Source organism: Sapajus apella, unplaced genomic scaffold, assembly GCF_009761245.1.
Source record: "Sapajus apella isolate SASKATOON/1434 unplaced genomic scaffold, GSC_monkey_1.0 scaffold116, whole genome shotgun sequence".
Taxonomy (NCBI): Eukaryota; Metazoa; Chordata; class Mammalia; order Primates; family Cebidae; genus Sapajus; species Sapajus apella.
The window spans coordinates 1,982,759-2,002,206 of record NW_022437056.1 but is presented as its reverse complement, the minus strand read 5'-3'; the positions used below and the strand labels follow the sequence as shown (position 1 = coordinate 2,002,206).

The window sequence follows — 19,448 nt, the reverse complement described above, 5'->3', positions numbered from 1 at the left end:
AAAAAAAAAAAAAAAAAAAAAAAAAAAAAAAAAAAAGTGAAAGAGAGAGAGAATGTGGGTGAACAGAGGCTAGAAGAGTCTAACATGTGGGAGTGTGACTGAGGACCTGGCTTCTTGGGGAGAAGCTGGCATTTAAGGGCAACCAAATAAGAAGTTTTGCAAAAACCAGAAAAAGGAGCAGCATTTCAGGGAATGGTGTAGCCAGTGACAAGCCACAGTGTGAGGAGTGAGATCATGGATTCCAAAGAAGAATGTGGCAGCTGGTGTGGGTGAGGCACAGTGCATGCGGGGCAGGCAGGACTCCGATCCCATGGGACCGCCACATCCAGCTGTGGAACTGGAATGAAGGGAATTCACTCTAGGGTTTTAATAGAGTAGTGACAGGAACTTACTTGCATTCTTAGCAGATCATCCTAGATGCAGTGCAGAGAACGGATTGCACTGGGGATAGACAAGAGGGCAATTCTGGCAAGTGTGGTGCGGAAAATAAATAGTTAAAACCTAAACTTCTCCCTACCCAGAGAAACCTCTCCACAAAAGTAAAAGAGAAAAAACTAAAAACACTGTTATTGTTGAATAAGTTTTCAGCCATAATGTGATTCATGTCACAGGCAATCTGCGGAGAAATTGCATAGAAAGAAAGAAATCTCATTCATTATCCAGCAGATAAACCTCGTTACAGACTTTTTCTCAAGGGTAACAGTAACTAGTCCTTTAGCAAGAGGGCTTGACAGTACCCTCTGTCAACACATAGTCCATCCTAGATCCATCCAGAAATTGGGGTGATAATCTGTGGAACTGTGGTTTTACATAAAGGAAAAATTCACTTTGTACATCCTTATGAAAGAAGGTAGTTTTGCAACTTGGAGTCAGGTGCCTGCTGAAGACGTTAGGTTCCTGTTCTTTCCTGGAAGGGGTAGGCAGGGGTGCTACCTGCCTTGATGACGCATTTCAAAGAGATAGCCTCAGGTCTTAAGGAAAGACCTTCCTGGTCTTAAAGCTGGCAGGAGACTTGTTTAGCTTTTGTTAACATCCACATGCATTTCAAAGGAACAGAGAAAGTACTTCCACTTGTACATTTTCTAAAGAAATTGCTCTAAGAAAGGGAGGGGGATAAGTCTGGTCCCTTATCTCCTGCAGGGAGAATTCATCCTCTCACTTTTGTTTTGCAAATGCCCTCACCCTTGCTCCTGGTGACTGGGACCCTTGTAAGGGAAGGAACTGCAGATGCTTCTCACAGCAACAGAATGTGCCCTGGAGTGAAGGTTTGCTGTGGACAGGGAAGACTGGAGGACAACCACTAAGGTTTTGATTTGAGCAACTTGGAAGTCAGGGGTGCTATTTACAGAGAGGGAAACATAGTAAATGCGGATTCAATTAATGCAGAAATTAATTAATGAAATTCATAATCTGCTTCACAAACTCACAATGCTAATATGTCCACTTTCCTGAATAGCTCACCTTCTAAAACACCTTCCTGCCCTTTGAAGCACCAAATTCAGATCTCCCGCTTGAGGAATCCCAGCCTTCCTTGGAAATAGCCAAGAAATAAGGCTTCATGATTACCTGTTCCTGAAGGGAGTCAGTTTTACTTCTCAGCGCCCTTGGGGTGGGTACAGGGCTGAGAGTCAGGTCCTGCCACGTCTGCGCTGCTTGCTGCTAAGTGACATCCCCGCTGAAGACAGGCCTGGTACCCATCTCTGACTCCAATGCTTTCAGGGTGTGCAGGAACTGGATTTCCAGGTACTACTTTATATCCCTCCCATCCACCCTCGTTTCTAGGATAGCATTCACTCCTCCATTCACCCTCCTGGGTCCTAAAGGGCTCAGATCCTTAGCTACATTCAGGACTGAATCAAAGCCACCCCCAAATGTTTCAGCTCTGGCTATCCTGCCTGGGTTCAACCTGTGTCTGTGATTTCCCCTTTGAAGAGCTGGTGTCTGCAATGACCTAGATTAGAGGCGACCCAGATGTATTTCCGGTATGAAATCTGGTGCACCCCAGGTGGGACGGTATTCCCTTCTCCCTCAAAAGACTGCTTGTGCTAACTAACCTTACTGGACCTTGCCATTAAGAAGGGATAATCTCTTCTGTTAAACAAAACAGGGTCCCTCCCCAGGGGAATGGGGTAGGGCACGCCCTTCGTCTGCATAGCTAAGAGGACCTCCAGAGTGACTGCCTGATTCCTAAATTGTATCAGCTTGACTCCAGTGCACATAAAGGGGGAGCTTCACAGGCTACCGCCTGCCCCTCCAAATAAAAGGAAAAGAAAGAACGACAAAGGTTTCACCAGCTGCACAATAAAATCTCTGCCTAGGAAGTAGCCAACTCTACTTTATAAACTTCATTTCAAACCATATAGCTTTCCCTCTTGTGTTGAACAACAGAGGTTCTATGTAATGTGCAGGTTGTGATCTGAGTATTAGATGTGACTGTGTCTGTATATTGGTGTGGCTTTGTGTATTTTTCTATAGATATGAGGAGCATTTTATCTATTGAGGTATGCAGGGATGTTTTAAATGATATAGGTATACTAAGCAAATGTACTTCTATGAACGAATACCTCAGTCAGCAAATAGAATTTTACATTACGTTTAAAAAAAATGTAAGTAGGAGTTTATGCGTTTAATAGAACGTGGCCCCAACTTTGTTTTGGGAAAACAAATTAGGAAAAACAACTTTGCATATACATATAAACCTAATTAATATTTATAATAAATGTGATTATTATATTTAAATGTTAATAAATTATATATAAATTATAAATAATAAATATATAAATACCTAAGTAATATGTCTTAAATAATTATTATATTTATTATATATTATATATTATAAAGTATATAAATATATCATTAAATATATTTGTATGCAAGCTTATTTATATATGTAATATATGAATATTATATATTTATATTATATATAATATATAAAATTATATATTTATATGGAAAATTGTATTATATATACAACTATATAACAAATATATATTTGCATATTATATATTATATATATTTATATATAAGGAACACAAGTATATATAAAGAGCACAAGTATATATAGATACATATTATGTATTATATATAACATAGTATTTATATATAAAATAAATAACGCAAGTGTATATCCCATAGTGTCCCCACCATCAAAATGATTTTATCTAGTTGGAGAAGGATTGGGGTCATTGCAGTGTTCGTTCAGCACTGCAGTAGCCACACACTTTAATTCCTGCTGCTGGAAACAGAGTCAGACCCGCTGCTGTTTTGTGAGGCACAGCGCAGGTTCAGTGGGATGGTTCTGGATGCAGCCTGGAAGGTAGTGGAGATGTCCCTTTAGAGGCCACTGGGTTGGCGTAAAGTGCCTCTGTGACTTGAGATTTTCCAGGGAACGCCTGTGGGAAACTGAAAAACCCCGCACTCATCATCTCAGGAGCAGCACTGCCTTTTTCTATAGTCACCGAGGGATAAGGCTGATGTAATTGAATATATATGTGTGTGTGTATATATATATTTATGGCAATAAACTAGAAATCTTCAGAGCCACCAGAAAATCCAATTTGCAGAAAAGATATTTAAGAGAAAAATAAATAAAGTGTATGATGTGGGACATAAAAGAATACAGCCACAGAAGAATAATGGTAACGTCCTCTGCCAATCACTTTGTGATGAGCCTGAGATGGAAAAGCAATTTCTGCCCCTGATGGAATGTCCTTGGGTGGGGGCCTTTGTATTTGTCTGGAATAAGCTTTCTTCCCTTTACCAGAAAACATCTTTCCAACATTCATAACTAGGGGAAATTAAAATGAAATTTATTTCAAAGACCCAACTGATGGATTTTGCACTACCTTGTTTATAATTGTTTCTTTTTTCCTTTCCCAAGCCTTCTTATGGCTTTTTTAGTCCAATCTGGCTAACACTAGGGATTGTTAATCTTTATTTCCTAATTCTACATACAAAACGTAAGGGTTGAGGGTTCATTTAAATCTAAGTAAGCCTTAGTAGTTGATTTACGGCAATTTAGATAACCTTTGAAAACATACAAGCAACATATGTTAGCTCTAAGTGCATATATAACTATTTTATTAAAATATATTTTCCTATAACTGGCATAAACTTTAGCTAATTATATAGATGCAGTGTTTCTGTTTATTAGACAACATGAACTTCACAAGTATGAAACTTTTAATTGCATGCTGTATTTCTATTATTTTTATAGATATTCCAAATAAAAATTGGGTTGAGAACTACAAAAGGTACTTTCAAAAATGAATAGGATGTTATGCCATTAAAGGACTGGTTGAAGCCAGTGTTTCTACTGACATTCTGCGGACTTTTATTTGGAGGGATTTTAAGAGATTTTCTAGGAAAACTGTGCTGTATGATTACAATTTAGGATACGCTGGATTAAACAATGATTTTTAAAAGTTTTTTTTACTGTAGTACAGCTCTGAGCCTTTAATCCCTAATGTGCAATGGGAATCTCTAAGAGGAAACTGGAGTGCACAGTATTTGCTGATCTTATTTGACCAGATCCTATTAACTCCCAGAAAAGTGTTCAGCAGAGCAGTTATTTTTGCAAGGCTGATACATCTGTTGCAATTCTTATCCATGTACAAAACCTGTGCACCTTTGTGTAAAACTTTCTTAGTAATGGATATATCTTTTCATTTAATAAATATTAAATAAAAATTTGAGAATGAGAAATAAAAAACATCTTGGTTTTAAAAATCATACTGCCATCCCTGATGTTCTTGGCTCACCTCCTAAAATTTTATTAAATTCTTGTACTATTAAATAACATTCCTTCCTTTATACGAATATTGCCATATTTACTATGGCTTTCACTATGTGACAATTATTTTAATACTATACACTTACTGTCAATTTTTTTAACTGTATAAACTGTGACAGAAATTATCACTTGGAAATGAATACTTAATTATACGTGTGACCACTTGCTTGAGGAAAGGAGGTATTTTCGTTTGAAGTTGGGAAATTGAGTCTGGTGAACCAGATTGTACATGTACAGCAGGATTTGCTTATGATTATTTTTTGAAACCCAGAGAAATCTCAGCAACAGTTAATCATAGGTTGATCATAGATTCTATAGAAATGTTACTGAAAGAGTAAATTCCAAAGTTCATGTAAAATGCTGGTTCAGGAAAGGTGCCTCTTTGGTATCAAGATTATGGCCAATTGCCTTGTGATTCTAGTGATTGGATTCTGTGATTACTCTTCTATATTAGAAAAATGAATCACTTATGGGTAAGACCTTCATGACTTTAAAAAAATAATAATAATAATAATAATTATTATTATTATTATACTTTAAGTCCTGGGATCCATGTGCAGAATGTGCAGGTTTGTTACATAGGTATACATGTGCCATGTGGTTGGCTGCACCCATCAACACATCATCTACATTAGGTATTTCTCCTAATGCTAATGCTGCCTCTTCTCTTAACCCCTTCTACCCCTAGATAGGCCTCAGTGTGTGATGTTCCCCTCCCTGTGTCCATGTGTTCTCATCGTTCGACTTCCACTTATTAGTGAGAACATGTGGTGTTTGTGTTTTCTCTTCCTGTGTTAGTTTGCTGAGAATGATGCTTTCCAGCCTCATCGATGTCCCTGCAAAGGACATGAATTTGTCCTTTTTTATGGCTGCATAGTATTCCGTGATGTATATGTGCCACATTGTCTTTATCCAGTCTATCACTGATGGGTCCTTGGGTTCTTCCAAGTCTTTGCTATTGTGATCAGTGCTGTAGACCTTCATGACTTTCTAATTGCCTCTTTGAGTCTATACTGTCTCCCTCTGCTCTCCCAGGCTTCTCTTGGAGTAACATGCTTGGATTTCACTGTCTTTCAGTCATTGCGGCTGATGGGAGGAGAGTGGGAGCGTGCAGCAATGTCCTTCAGGTTACTCTGATTGGTATGCCCTGCTGTCTTTCCTTTGAAAATCCTAGTCAGAAACCAGGTACTCTCTTCTTCATCTCCACTGAGAATCCCATTTTCAAGTGAGATTCCTGAGGGCAAAACATGAATAATGATCATAATGGTGATAATGATGAGAAGAATGATGTGTCGGAAATCATGGTCAGTGTTTAAGAAATAATTGGGTTAAGGGGTTTCAGTTTGCAGTATTACAGCAAGGACTCTGAAAGTTTATGTGTTGGAAATCTGGTAAAAGTACTGGATAAAATTGGTTTTGGATTTTCAAATTGTGTCATTGAACTTGCAAGAAAATAAGGAATTGTCAGAGTCCCCCAGATGATGTGAAATGCAGAAATGCAGAGAGATTGTGAAGCTTGGAAGCTAGCCCTGCCCTGATCATCTGTGCTGATCCCTGTGATGTGTAGCCTTCACTCTGAGAGTCTCTTGGCTCAGGTAATAGAAAGCCAATTTAAGGTCTTCCTGATGTTGAAAATGTAATAGGAGATCCTCATGTATAGCCAGAACACCAAAGGGTGTTCTACTTGCAGTATTGGGAGAATAGACAGACATCAATGTCGACATCAGTGCCAGTGGGTTTCACACTAGTCGGCAGGTGAATTTCTACCACCTCTGGGGTCCAGAATGCCTCGAGGTGATCATTTGTTTTTGAAAAGAGGACGTTTTCTGTTCCACGCACATCATATAATCTAATGGTTAATTTCCCCTGAATGGGTGTACCTTCAAAGCAGAATGCATGGAATTACCATAGGTAAAGTTTCCAGAAAGGAAGTGCAGATGTGAAAACTTGCCAACAACTTAGTTTACATGAGAAATTGGAATTCTTATCAAATTCAGACTGTAAGAATGTTAAAAAAAAAAAAAAAAAAAAAAAAAAAAAAAAGAATAAAATTGTGAATAGGAAACCAAATACTGTATGAACGGCCAAGGAAATGTGAAAATAATCCAAGCCATCATCTCTCCTTACTAAACGTCATTTGCAAAACACAAACAAAACAAAAATCCCACTTTAGTGCATTAGTCTGTTTTCTACTGCTTATAACAGAATATCTGAATTGGGTAGTTTATAAAGAAAATAAATATGCTTCTCACAAATACACAGGCTGAGAAGTCCAAGACCAAGGAACCACCTCTGGCAAGGGCCCTCTTGCTGGTGGGGATTCTGGAGTCCGAGGTGTGCAGGCATCACCTGGTGAGGGGCGGAGCATCCCAGCTCAGGTCATCCTTCTTATTATAATGCCAGTAGTTTCCCTCCTGTGATAGCCCATTAATCCATTAATTTACAATGATTAATACAGTCACCTCTTAAAGTCCTCACCTCTCAGTATGACCATATTGGTGATTACATTTCAACATAAGTTTTTGACAAATAGTCAAACCATAGTATTTATGAAGTAGAAAAATAAGACCAAAATGAAAGCTCTCAGTTAAAAAATATGAAAAGAAAAAACAAGCAAACAAATTGGTAAATATGTTTGAAGATTTAAATAATAATCACCTATGTAAAACAATAATAGTATTTATAAGATTTATAAAATCAAATGAATAATTACAATGTCTAACAAGGTTTTTTAAAAATAAATACTGAACAGCAATGCATGTAATTCAGGAGAGAATAATATTAAAGAAGAAGATAAGACTATTACAACTAAGTACATACTAAAATTTCTAGAAAATCTACTAAAATGAAAGTATGAGACAATAAAAACTGACTAGGATAAAAGCAAGCAAAAACGTAAGGACAATGGACATACGCATAGAAAGCACAAGCTAAGATGCTCCAGAGAATGCCAAAGAGAGCAGAAACTTCAGGGAATATAAGAAGACTAAACTATCCAATTAAAAGACAAACTATGAGATTGCATTGAAAGTACAATCTAAGTACATGCTGTTTGGAGGTGAAAACCTAAAGCATAGGAGCCCAAATCATTTGAAAGAACAAATGTGTACCAGCAGCATGTACAAGAATTTTCATTGCAGCATTTTATATAAGGGCAAAAAGAAAAATGACCCAAAGACCCATCAAGAGGAGAATGGAAAAATCATGGTACATTCATGCAATGGAAAACTATACAGCAATGAAAATGAGTAGACTAGAGTATCATGCCTAAACATAGAGGACTCCCAAAAACATAATACAAGCAGAAAAAGAAGAGAGAGAAAGAGTCACAGAACTTGCAATATATAATTCCGGTTAAGCATTCAATTTCAGGAAACCGATACATGTGGCTAAAACTGGAAAGTATACATTTATGGTAATTATCAAGAAAACCAAGGGTATGATAAATATAAAATTCAGAAAGTTATTTCCCCTGAAGTGGAGGAAGAAGGTGATGTGTGGAAGGGAATATATTTCTGTGTGTTGATAATATTGATGCATTGGTAAGTATTCTATTTCTTAGAGTTGGCATTGTTCTCATTGTGTTACAGATACTCCTATATATTTCAATGCAGCACAAATCTATTTCAGAGAGATAGTGAATGGTGAAGACTGCCTCTGGGTGCAGTTAGCTTAGAGAATAGTGAGGAGAAAGACAAGTTAGCAAGTTTTCACACTTCATCTTCACAGCAGACTTAATAACTTAGATACTAGTCTAATTTTCACTGATTTGTTAGCTTTAGATAACTGTGTTTAAGTGATCATTAAGTACTAATTAAGTACTAAGTAAGTCCTCATGGGATTTGAATTATGTCTGACCAACCATAGGATCCCTGGTGTCTATATCACATGACACTATTGGGTCGAGCTTTGGTCTTTTAATCAGCACAGTTAAACAGTTTCTCTTGTCTTGAATTATTTGTTCATTGCCTTTCCTATTAGGTTAAAATTGCCTGAATAGCACAGAGCAGGTCTTATCCTTTTTTATTTCTTCTTTTTATTTAAATGGATTTTATTTCATTTATCTATAGACATATGTATATGCACACACACACACACACACACATACAATTGTGCTTCAGAATTTATAAAACAAAAAGCAAAGCCTAGTCATTACTTTAAGTCTTCAAATATTAAAATGGACAATGTGATGGTGTGTATATAGAATAATACACTAATCTCTTTTTTTGGTCTTTCATGAAACATGATGTTGAAAACACTGACTTCAAAGGGAAAAGTCAGCTTTTAGTCATCATCTCTTATGCAGTGGAGTAGAAAAGAGAACTCATTATTCTAATTGACAGTAAAAATGAAAAAAAAAAAGTTAAGCTTTGGATTTTTCAGGAGTATCTTTCTAATTTTCAGTACAACTCATAATACACAACAATTACAGACACTGAAGAAAACAACTCCTATTTCTTGAGGCTGCTGTATTTCAGTGTGATGGTGGGAACTCTGGTGAAAGCTCTGGGCTCAAGGGAGCCTTCGGTGATTGGCTGCAGGCAGAGCTGATGGCCTGCCTATGGGATGTGACTTTAGGCTCGTCGTTTGCAGTGCACGTTACACAGATTGCCAGAGACTGACATGACAAAGCTCCATTGTCCCCTGAAAGCACATTCACCAGCCTGCTTTGAAGATTCTGGCCTCTACTTAACAGATTTGAGATTCTTTATATATACACAAAAAGGCAGGATATTATTTTCAGAACTTTTGGTAATATTAGGATGGCCATATAATATATTGTTCAACTTGGAATTCTTTGAGTGAGTGAATGGGGATTCTTAATAATTTTGCTGAGGCAATGGCACCGATGGGACCTGTAGGATCCTGGGTAAAGCTCACTGGTCATCTCCTCTGGCCTTCAATACTTGGCACCTCCACAAAGGTTAGTGGATCACCTTTGAAGGCACAGACCTTAAAGGAATTCCTCCTGTTTTGTTTTCCTTAAGACTGGTGTACTTTAACTTATGTAACTTGCAGTATGGGTTTTCATTAAAATATTGCTAAAGAGAAAATCAGTCTGTATGTATGTATTTATTCTAAGGATAATGTAATTTTTTAAAAAACCATTGGTACGTTTCATCATTGGTTTCTAGAATTTACTCAACATAAGCACAGTGAAAATGTATGTTATTAAGTGTATCCCTGGGAAAAGAAACTGTTTCCATATGTTCATGGGTAGACAAATGACTTATTATGCCAAGAAGAGTGCTTCAACCCACAAGAACAACGACACCTACAGGAGTGTGGAAACCATGTTTTCCATCCTGTGACCTGATCTTCTCTTTGGTTTGCAGCGTCAATTGCAGCCACCTGCAATGATCCAGGTATGCCTCAGAATGGCACCCGCTATGGAGACAGCAGAGAGGCGGGAGACACTGTCACATTCCAGTGTGACCCTGGATATCAGCTCCAAGGACAAGCCAAAATCACCTGTGTGCAGCTGAACAACCGGTTCTTTTGGCAACCAGATCCTCCTACTTGCATAGGTATCAGGCAACAGAACTTAGAAATTTTATATTCAGGGATGAATGCATGTTGTCATTAAAATTGCTCCGTAAATGTATTATTTCTCCAGAAATATTTCTCAAGAGTTTCTTTCATGTTCTCTGGCTCTCTCACACTGCTGAAATTCTATTGTAAACCTTTAAACTTTATTTTATTAGGTGGAATAAAGGAAGTCATCCCTTTAATGTACAGTAATTGATATTTACCATACATTTCCTACCCTTAACAAATGTTATGTAAACATGGATCAATCAAATTACTGCAATTTAAAATTCTAGGTGGCTCAAAATTTATAACCCTACCATTGCTATTCTGATTTTTAATATAGAAACATGCCCTTTAGCAAAACCTAGTCACAAAAAGTATTTTCTCTTTTTAGATGTTTTTCTCCTTATAATAGTACATTTATAATAGAATTCTGAAAACTAGAAATTATACTGCTTGTATTGAAATGAAGATAAGACGTTTGTTTCTACAATTTATTAACATTTTATAGTTTGACTTTATTAAAAGGATAACAAATTATTTTGCACACTTTGGCTTGAATAACCACCTGAGACAATTTATTACAAATATGGTTTTATGCTAATATACATTTTATGTAAAATAGTAATTACAGGTAGATTATCTCTTTATTCAGTAAAATATTTTACCATATAATTCCTAGAGTATATCATCTTAATTTTAAAAGGAAACTCTACTGAAATTTATTATTTTAAGGAACGATCACCGTTTAATTAGTACTTCTTTATAATCTGTCTGAAAAATGTAAAATTTAATTGATGTGTGAAGAGAGAAAGTGATCATGAAATGGATAGGCCATTTTGCGTAGCATGACCATGGGGGGGATTTGGGGCTTGAAATGATTTTTATTGTCGCGTACACAGAGGTGGTAAAATTCTCAGTGGTCTTGGGGAGCTATGCTACAGAGCTCTTACTTATGACAAACTACTTATCACAGTTTTCTGGAGATAGATGAGGTTTGATGGCTGTGCTTGTTAGCATTCTCAGCCTCCTCGGGAAGTGAGCCATGTTTGTTTAATGTTTTATGCTGCATTTACTTTTCATAACGTCTGCGAGCATAGTCACGCATTTTATTCAAGCTAAGTCATCAGGAGACTTGCAAGATTTCAGCACGTTTCTTTTTTAAAGTAGAGTGATTGCCTGTAAATGTGGCAATCATTTTAAACCAATGGCCTATTTTTACATTGAGAAAGGGATTTTTTTCTTCCATTTTGCATATTTTTAGGCTCATGGAGGAATACGTTAAAAAGTTAATCTCTTAAAGTAATTTATTACTTTATATTGATCTGAACATGTAATTATACAATTTGGCCATCTCCTAATTATTCTACAAACAAATCGATCTTTTGTTAGATCATCTCTTAGGTATTTTATTTTGACAGCAAATAGGTAATCCAGTACTCCGCAAAAGATAAATAAATAACACTGTCTCTGCCTTGAATAGCAGCTTCAAGGACAAGCTAAAATCACTTGCAGGCAATTGCATAATCAATTATTTTGACAAGGAGACCCGCCTACATGCCTAATTATTAATGTAACAGAAAAATGAAAAATGTATACTTGGAAATAAATTAACATTATATTTTTATTATATTGTAATTTTCTGTTTTCCAGGAGTGAGGTTTTTGTCCTCTGTAAGAAGCCTGCCCATTAGGGCATCATTTAATCATAATTAGCACTCATGTAAATTCTGTTTGAAAGATTCAAAACACTTTTTAATTTTTTTTTACCTTTTTTCATATTACCTTTTTCATATTTTATTGAATACATTTTATAAACTATATTAAATCAAAAAGAGGAGAAAATAGTGTTCATCTTTTTACCTGCCAACAATTAGTATAATATAAATATTTATAAATAATTTCATAATTATGTATATAGAATCTGTTTTAAAATGTTTTAGGCTGAATGTGGTAGCTGACACCTGTAATCCCAACACTTTAGAAGTCCAAGGCAGGCGGATCACTTGAGGTCAGGAGTTCAAGACCAGTCTGGTGAAACCTCATCTCTACTAAAAATATAAAAATTAGGTGGGCATGGTGGCATTCACCTGTAATCCCAGCTACTCAGGAGGCTGAGGCACGAGAATCGCTTGAACCCAGGAGGCAGAAATTGCTATGAGGTGAGATCGCACTGTTGTACTGCAGCCTGGGTGACAGAGCGAGACTCTGTCTTTAAAAAAAAAAAAAAAAAAAAAAAAAAAAAAGTTTTAAAATGACAACATCCTGCAAGACTATTTTGTAAATTGAGCTGTTATCTACCAGTACATAGTGTGTATCTTTTGTGCTACTGTGTATTTTCTGCTGGTTTTTGATGACTAAATTGTATGTATTTAGAAAGTGGCTTTGCTCACAACTACACCACCAGTGCCACTGTCTAGTATCTATTTGTTTGAATCTACCAATATTAATTTCTCTAGACCCTTATTATTGTATAATTAAGTGTTTTTAACATTTTCCCTATTCTGAAGATAGCTGCAATGAGCACTCCTGTTGTGAAATACATCACAATTATTGACAAATGACATATTTCTACAAACTTACCTATTCCTAGGACTTTTAAAACATCTTTGTTTTAGTTTTTTGAGACAGAGTCGCTGGAGTGCAGTGGCATGATCTCAGCTCACTGCAACCTCCACCTCCTGGGTTTAAATGATTCTCCTGCCTCAGCCTCCTGAGTAGCTGGGATTATATCGCCTGCCACCACACCACGCCTGGCTAATTTTTTTATATTTTTAGTAGAGAAAATACCACACGTGATTGTTCTTAAGGCGGAAAGTGATGCTGTCTTGTTTTTATTGACGTTTTAAATTAATAATAAGGTTGAACTTTTTTTCACATGCTTATTGGCTGAAGTTCTTTCCTGATTGATCAGTTAATTTACTTTTTTCTTTGTATTATTAGTGTATGTTTACTTATTACTGGTGTCTCTCTCTCTTTCACAAAATCTGTTAACCTCTCATCTGTTGTGTGTGATGACATTTATTTTCAGCACCTGCCGTTTGCTGTTGTTTTTTCTTGAATGTTGCTTGGATGCCTCACTTTATTTTTTTTCATCCCAAATGACTCCTACCATGAATGGTCCCCTGTTTATCTTTTTGACTGAGTCTAGAAGGAGAAATTTGTAGACCAAAGGACACTAACAAGTTTGTTTTTGTTGTTTTGTTTTGTTTTGGAGATAGAGTCTCACTCTGTCACTCAGGCTGGAGTGCAGTGGTGTGATCTTGGCTCACTGTAGGCTCTGCTCCCAGGTTCAAATGATTCTCCTGCCTCAGCCTCCTGAGTAGCTGGGATTATAGGCACGCACCACCACACCTGGCTATTTTTTATATTTTTGGCAGAGACAGGATTTTTGGTCTCCATACCTTGCCCTGAGATAATCTACCCATCTGGGCCTCTCAAAATGCTGGGATTACAAGGTTGAGCTCTCATGTCTGGCCTAAACTTTCTTATTCCCACTAAAGTGTCCCTGAAAAGTCTCCATTTTCTTATATAGCCTGCAATTGCTTTTCCCTGAGTCCAAATGGCAAAACACTCTGAAAAGCCAAAATGTATCCTAGGTTTGCAGAAATTCATTTAGAAACAGCAGCCTGTCCCTACATACAGGTGCTTAATTAGAAAATATTTATCTCACCCAACGGTGTAGGCCTTCAAAGGTTTTAATGCAGAAATGTAGATAGGTTTCGTTAAGGATTGCAGCTTCAAACGCTGATGGTGAAGGAGCTGCAATATATGTATGTATGTATGTATGTGTGCTATTTAGCATGGTGGCTAAAGATTTTGAATAAGGATTTGGTGGGTTGAAAAGAATAGGTGGACTTTATCTCTGTATCTCTTCCTTCTGGAGAATTTCCTAGCATCTCTGAGATGCATTTACTACTATTTCAATCCTTTCCAAAATATTTTGCAAGCGAATTAAAACCTAAGCAAACCAAAATGAAAAATGTCAGGCCAAAAGAGAGAACAAACAAGGCCAGACAAAACTCCTTAATTCCACTTTCAGCTTATAAATCGCCTCATTTGAAAGTGCCTCCTGGGATCTGTGTGCGTGAGACAGGGTTTCCCCTTTGTTTCTTTTAAGTCAGTATTTGAGTCGTATCCCTGAACTGTTCCTGCTGGTAGCACCCTGTAGCCAGTGCCCTGAATCTGTCATTTCTCATCTTTCAAAACCTGTGTGGAGTAGAATCTTCTAGACCTTCAGGTACCATCTTTCTCTGCATCAGCTCCCACTCCCTAATGGGTCCATGCCTGCACTGCTTGATGCTGTCAGCAGCCACAGCATGATACTGAGGAGACACTGCCTTGTGAAATCTGATGGGACAATTGCTTCTGTACAGTTAAAAAAAAAAAAAAAGGCATACTGGGTAAAATCAAATTTTAATCTATTTGTGTAAAGATTAGTCTTGAGCCTATATCTGTAGAATTTATTATAAATATTTTCTGTGATAGTATTCAGAGTTTGCATTCAGTTAGACTGTGAGATTATAAGAAAAACAACTGGAGTTAGTTGTATTTCTTATAAAAAGTTAAGTTTTTAGAAATGTTAAAGACACACTCATTATTGAAAATTGTGAATCATGTGCCTTCATCTTCTTTCATCATCCTTACAAAACAAAGTATCTTGTTGTGTAGGGGGAAAAATCACCCATTAAGACTGTTTTCTACTTATTTTTTAATGCGTATATGACCAATAATGGGAATAAAATAAGACATGTAACTTAGTAGGAATAATATGATTTCATTGTAGTCACACTTTAAAACAACTTGGTGACACACCACAGTATTTGATATAAACAACTTTTAAACCCAGCATACTCTTGTATGTATCTAAAATGTGTATACTTATAAGTTCTGCAGTGTTTTCATACCTTCCCTGGGATGAGAGATTTAGGAGAAACCTTGTCTCACAAATAAAACAATCTTAAACACTTTCTGATTTAAGAGCAAAAATTGGCTTGCCTATTAACCACATTGAGTTACATAATTACTGCTTTGCTATTATAAATGTAAACACATTTAATTCAAAATTGATGACTGCAAACACAAACTAAATTTATTATCATATAAAGTGGCTCTTTCTAGTAATATACCAAACATTGTGATCAAATAATATTTTCAGACAGTAATATTCCAACTCAGCTCCTCACTGATATGTATCCTTAGTTGTCACTTAAAATTTTGGGGTTTGTTTTGCCACTTTGAAACGTGGAAAATTAATTCAAGCCTTTCCCACACCAGAGGACTGGGAGAATGTGAAATGCCATGTATTCATTTATCCATTAACTGTTTCCTGAATACTTATTCTGATCCAGAAGCCATCTAGACATTAGGGATGAAACAGTGAACAGAAGCTAGATGATCACTGTTCCACATGAAGCAAGTACTCAAGAAGAAATATAAATGATTTTATAAACTATGAGAAATAGCAAAAAAATTTAACATGGCCGTAAAATGATGTTCTTGGAATTTTTTTTTTTATTCAAGTGTTTCTCTATTTGTGCATATGTTGGCAGTTGTGGGGGCTTAAGTCATCTTTCATTTAATTGGGAACATTTTTAATTACAGGAAAGAAATTTTATTTGCCAGAAGTTTGAAAATTCTTTTTGAAAATGGCATGGAATCTTATGTAAAATTCCTTAACGATGACATGAAAAATATACAGATTTACTGGGTCTTACAATTTTATATGGATAATTGATAGCCAACACAGTCTCTTTGATAGGGAAAAGTGCATATGAATGAGCTCTTTTTCTTAGAGAATTCTGTGGCGTCTCATTCCACACTGACTGCCAGGCATTCTTCTCTCTCCTAACTTTTTCTCTGTGACTTTTGTTCTGTGACAGCTGCTTGTGGAGGGAATCTGACTGGCCCAGCAGGTGTTATTTTATCACCCAACTACCCACAGCCGTACCCTCCGGGGAAAGAATGTGACTGGAGAGTAAAAGTGAACCCCGACTTTGTCATTGCCTTGATATTCAAAAGGTACCGTCTCTTGCAGAACTCTTCTTTTTAGTAGGATTTGTAACAGCATACCTAAAAATTACTTCTTTTATGAGTTCATAGAGTCTCCAGTATTACATCTAGGTAAGCGCTAGATTTTGCGTCTAATGGAGACTACACCAGGCTGTGAAATGACATGAATGGAAATACATGATTTTGCTTTGGAGCGTTCTACTTATGTTAAGATGCATGTGAATTATTTTTAAATACTGTTTATCTTGTATACAGTGTGTTCCATATGAAAAGGCTTAACTTACCGAATGTTCAGTAAAAGTAATAAAAATATGGTATGGAGGCACTTGGTGTAATTTCTCTTCAGTCTCCTATTGCTCTAAATGCGTGAGAGCAAATTCCTTTCCACAGCACATTCTGATGTTCCCAAGGGTAGCACTGCTAATATCATTACAATAATTAAGACTTAATAGAGCCTTGAAAATGAAAGTTTCCCCAAATGTGGCTGCTGTAAAGTCTTAGTTATTAGATAATCAGTCCTAAAAATATGCTAATTTGTTCTTGCTAGACTAGATGATGGAAGTTCAAATACTATGGCCATTTTCTGAAAATAAACTCTTTAAATAATTATATTATTAGCATATGGTATTTGATAATTACATTTTATTGAATCTAAAGATCTTTTCCAACTTTAGACTTTGATTTTTGAACTAAAGGAATGTGAAGTTTTTGAAGGTGAGTTATTCTGTAGACATGCCTGTTGATCTTTTAGCTATCCAGGGCAAGTGTCTGGGATTATACCTTTTAATCTGTCAGTGGAACTAGTATTCTTTTCCAGAGATCTTTATGTCAGTATTCAAGGCCTGAATGTGATCACGTTCCCTCACTTGCTCCTCCTGATGATATGTGAGTCAGTAGAATTTTACATTATCTATGATTCTTAATCTTAAGTAGGTTGATAGTCATCTTTTCTTGAATTTACTAAACTGCCATAAATTTACCAAATGTTACTCAGCTATTACAGAAAACAACTGAACACTCACTGGCTATACTTCTTAGATATCTTTGCGGGTTTTATTAACGTTAAATTTTAGTATTGCCTTCCTTAAAATTAGGAGGCACCTCTGGCTTCAAGATATTATAAGTGGATTAATAATTGGGGCTGGGTGTGGGGCCCATGCCTGTAATTTCAGCACTTTGGGAGACTAAGATGGGGAGCACTTGAGCTCAGAAGTTTGAGACCAGCCTGGGCAACATAGCAAGACTCCGTCACTATAGAAAATTTTTAAAAAATTGGCCAGGTGTGCTTGTATTCCCATGGTCCTAGCTACTGGGGAGGCTGAGGCAGGAGGACTGCTGGAGCCCAGGAGATGGAAGCTGCAATGAGTTATGATAGTGTCAAGCCTGGACAACAGAGCAAGACCCTTTCCAAAAAAAAGAAAGAAAAAAAATAAATAAAAAACGATTGGAAGTGAACACAGAACCTTGTTAGTAGGACTTTCCTCTCTCCCATAAAGCGCAACTCATTTGATGATATGCATATTTAAGGCAGTTTTGCGTGAGGATTTTTTTTCACTGCATTGTATACACGTCTTTGAAAATTTGAAACAGATGATCTCTAAGCCTCGCCCAACCTATAGATTACATGACTCTTTAGCCTTCCCAGTGTCTCAGAAACTTCAGAAATCAGTGAAAACCAGTGACTTCTCTGATCTGGAGTTTGCATGTGCTCAAGTGGACATTTTCCTGGGCAATGGTGAGGAGGGAGAGGCCAGAATCCTGTGGGGACGAGAATGTCCAGCCTCCCAAACAAGTCTGGCGCTGATGAGGGCTGGCCAAGGTGCAGTGTAAAGACGATGGCAAATTCAAGTGTGCTTTTTGTGGGAGGGTGGGAGTCTGGCATTACTAGTGATAAAGGCAAGAATTATAGGACCTTAAGTACATATGCGCTCCCCGGCTCATTCAGGGCCATGGGTCTTTAGGGAGAGATGTTTCATCACAAGTCCCTGTGGACCGTGGGGCTCACACACTGGGGCTCAAATTTGGTTCAAAATTGATTCACGTTTTGGCACACTATTAGAGCTTAGAGATACGTGCAGCTGGCATAGGTAGAAAAAGACAGGAGTTCACAAAAGAAACCGTAATTAATTGTAAATTTCACTCCAGACTTCTATACATGAATATTTGGTACAGGCAAAAAGAGAGAACAGATAAGAGGTACAGTGTTTTTTTTTTTCCTGTGTCTGATAGTATTTGCAGTGTTCAATAAATTACCAATCATCATAATTAACTAAGCCAAATATTGGGGATATGGCATGACTAGATTTTAAGAACATCCTTGCAAACACTCTAAATACAATAGTATTCCAGTAAAATTCTACTTATCCCACGCCATTCCTGCTAGTCCCTATGCCTAGTAACTCCCACCTTTTATTCCTTCTTTATTCCTGATGTCAATGAACTTGTCAGATAAACAGACCAAGAAATCGTCCTAAACTTCCTTTAATAAGTATGTTCAGGATGTGAAGTGAGGGTATCCTTGACCCGAAACAGGATGACGTGATGCAGGCTGGGTGTGGCATGGATGATGGTGGTCCCATGTCCTGAGGTCCCCTTATAGTGCAGTGGACCACCCCAGGAGGGACCTTCTGTTCCTGTTTTATCATCTGAATCTCTAGATCAAGAGGAGCCACTTAGAACATTTTAGTGATTACAAAAACAGACAAAGAAACGGTGACCTTCTCTGTCTCAGTTGCCCCACATTTCTGCAGATGGAAAGGAAAAGGAGTGGGAGCTTCATGAATTAAGTGCTTGTTAAAGACATACACAAAACCCTCTATAGAGAAGAGGGGAAGATGGAAGGGGCAGCTGCATTGGGTGGTTTTAATCACCTACCTTATCAATTTATTCTGGTCACATCAAGATCCTAGATATCTTAACCAAGTTCATCCTTTCCCTTAGAGTATGTACACTTTTAAAGCTCACGGACTCTATCAGCCTACACATTACTAATGGTAAATGCAGCCAGCCCTTGAGAGCTTTGGGTTTAACTTACTACACTCTTTGAGGACTGACTGTATGTTAATATTAGAAGGGAGAGAAACAGAGAAAAATTGTGAAAGTGGGAGAAAGAG

General features: G+C 37.0%; 1 protein-coding gene across 3 annotated transcripts in view; it reads left to right on the top strand.

The window, feature by feature from the left end:
• The window catches only part of CSMD1 (CUB and Sushi multiple domains 1), a 2,101,842-nt gene that overhangs the window by 1,746,362 nt on the left and 336,032 nt on the right, over positions 1 to 19,448 (top strand). For all 3 annotated transcript variants that reach the window (XM_032260320.1, XM_032260321.1, XM_032260322.1), the window contains 2 exons: positions 10,129 to 10,320; positions 16,206 to 16,344. In XM_032260320.1, the coding sequence (XP_032116211.1) occupies positions 10,129 to 10,320; positions 16,206 to 16,344 (331 nt within the window). The remainder of the gene's footprint in view (positions 1 to 10,128; positions 10,321 to 16,205; positions 16,345 to 19,448) is intronic.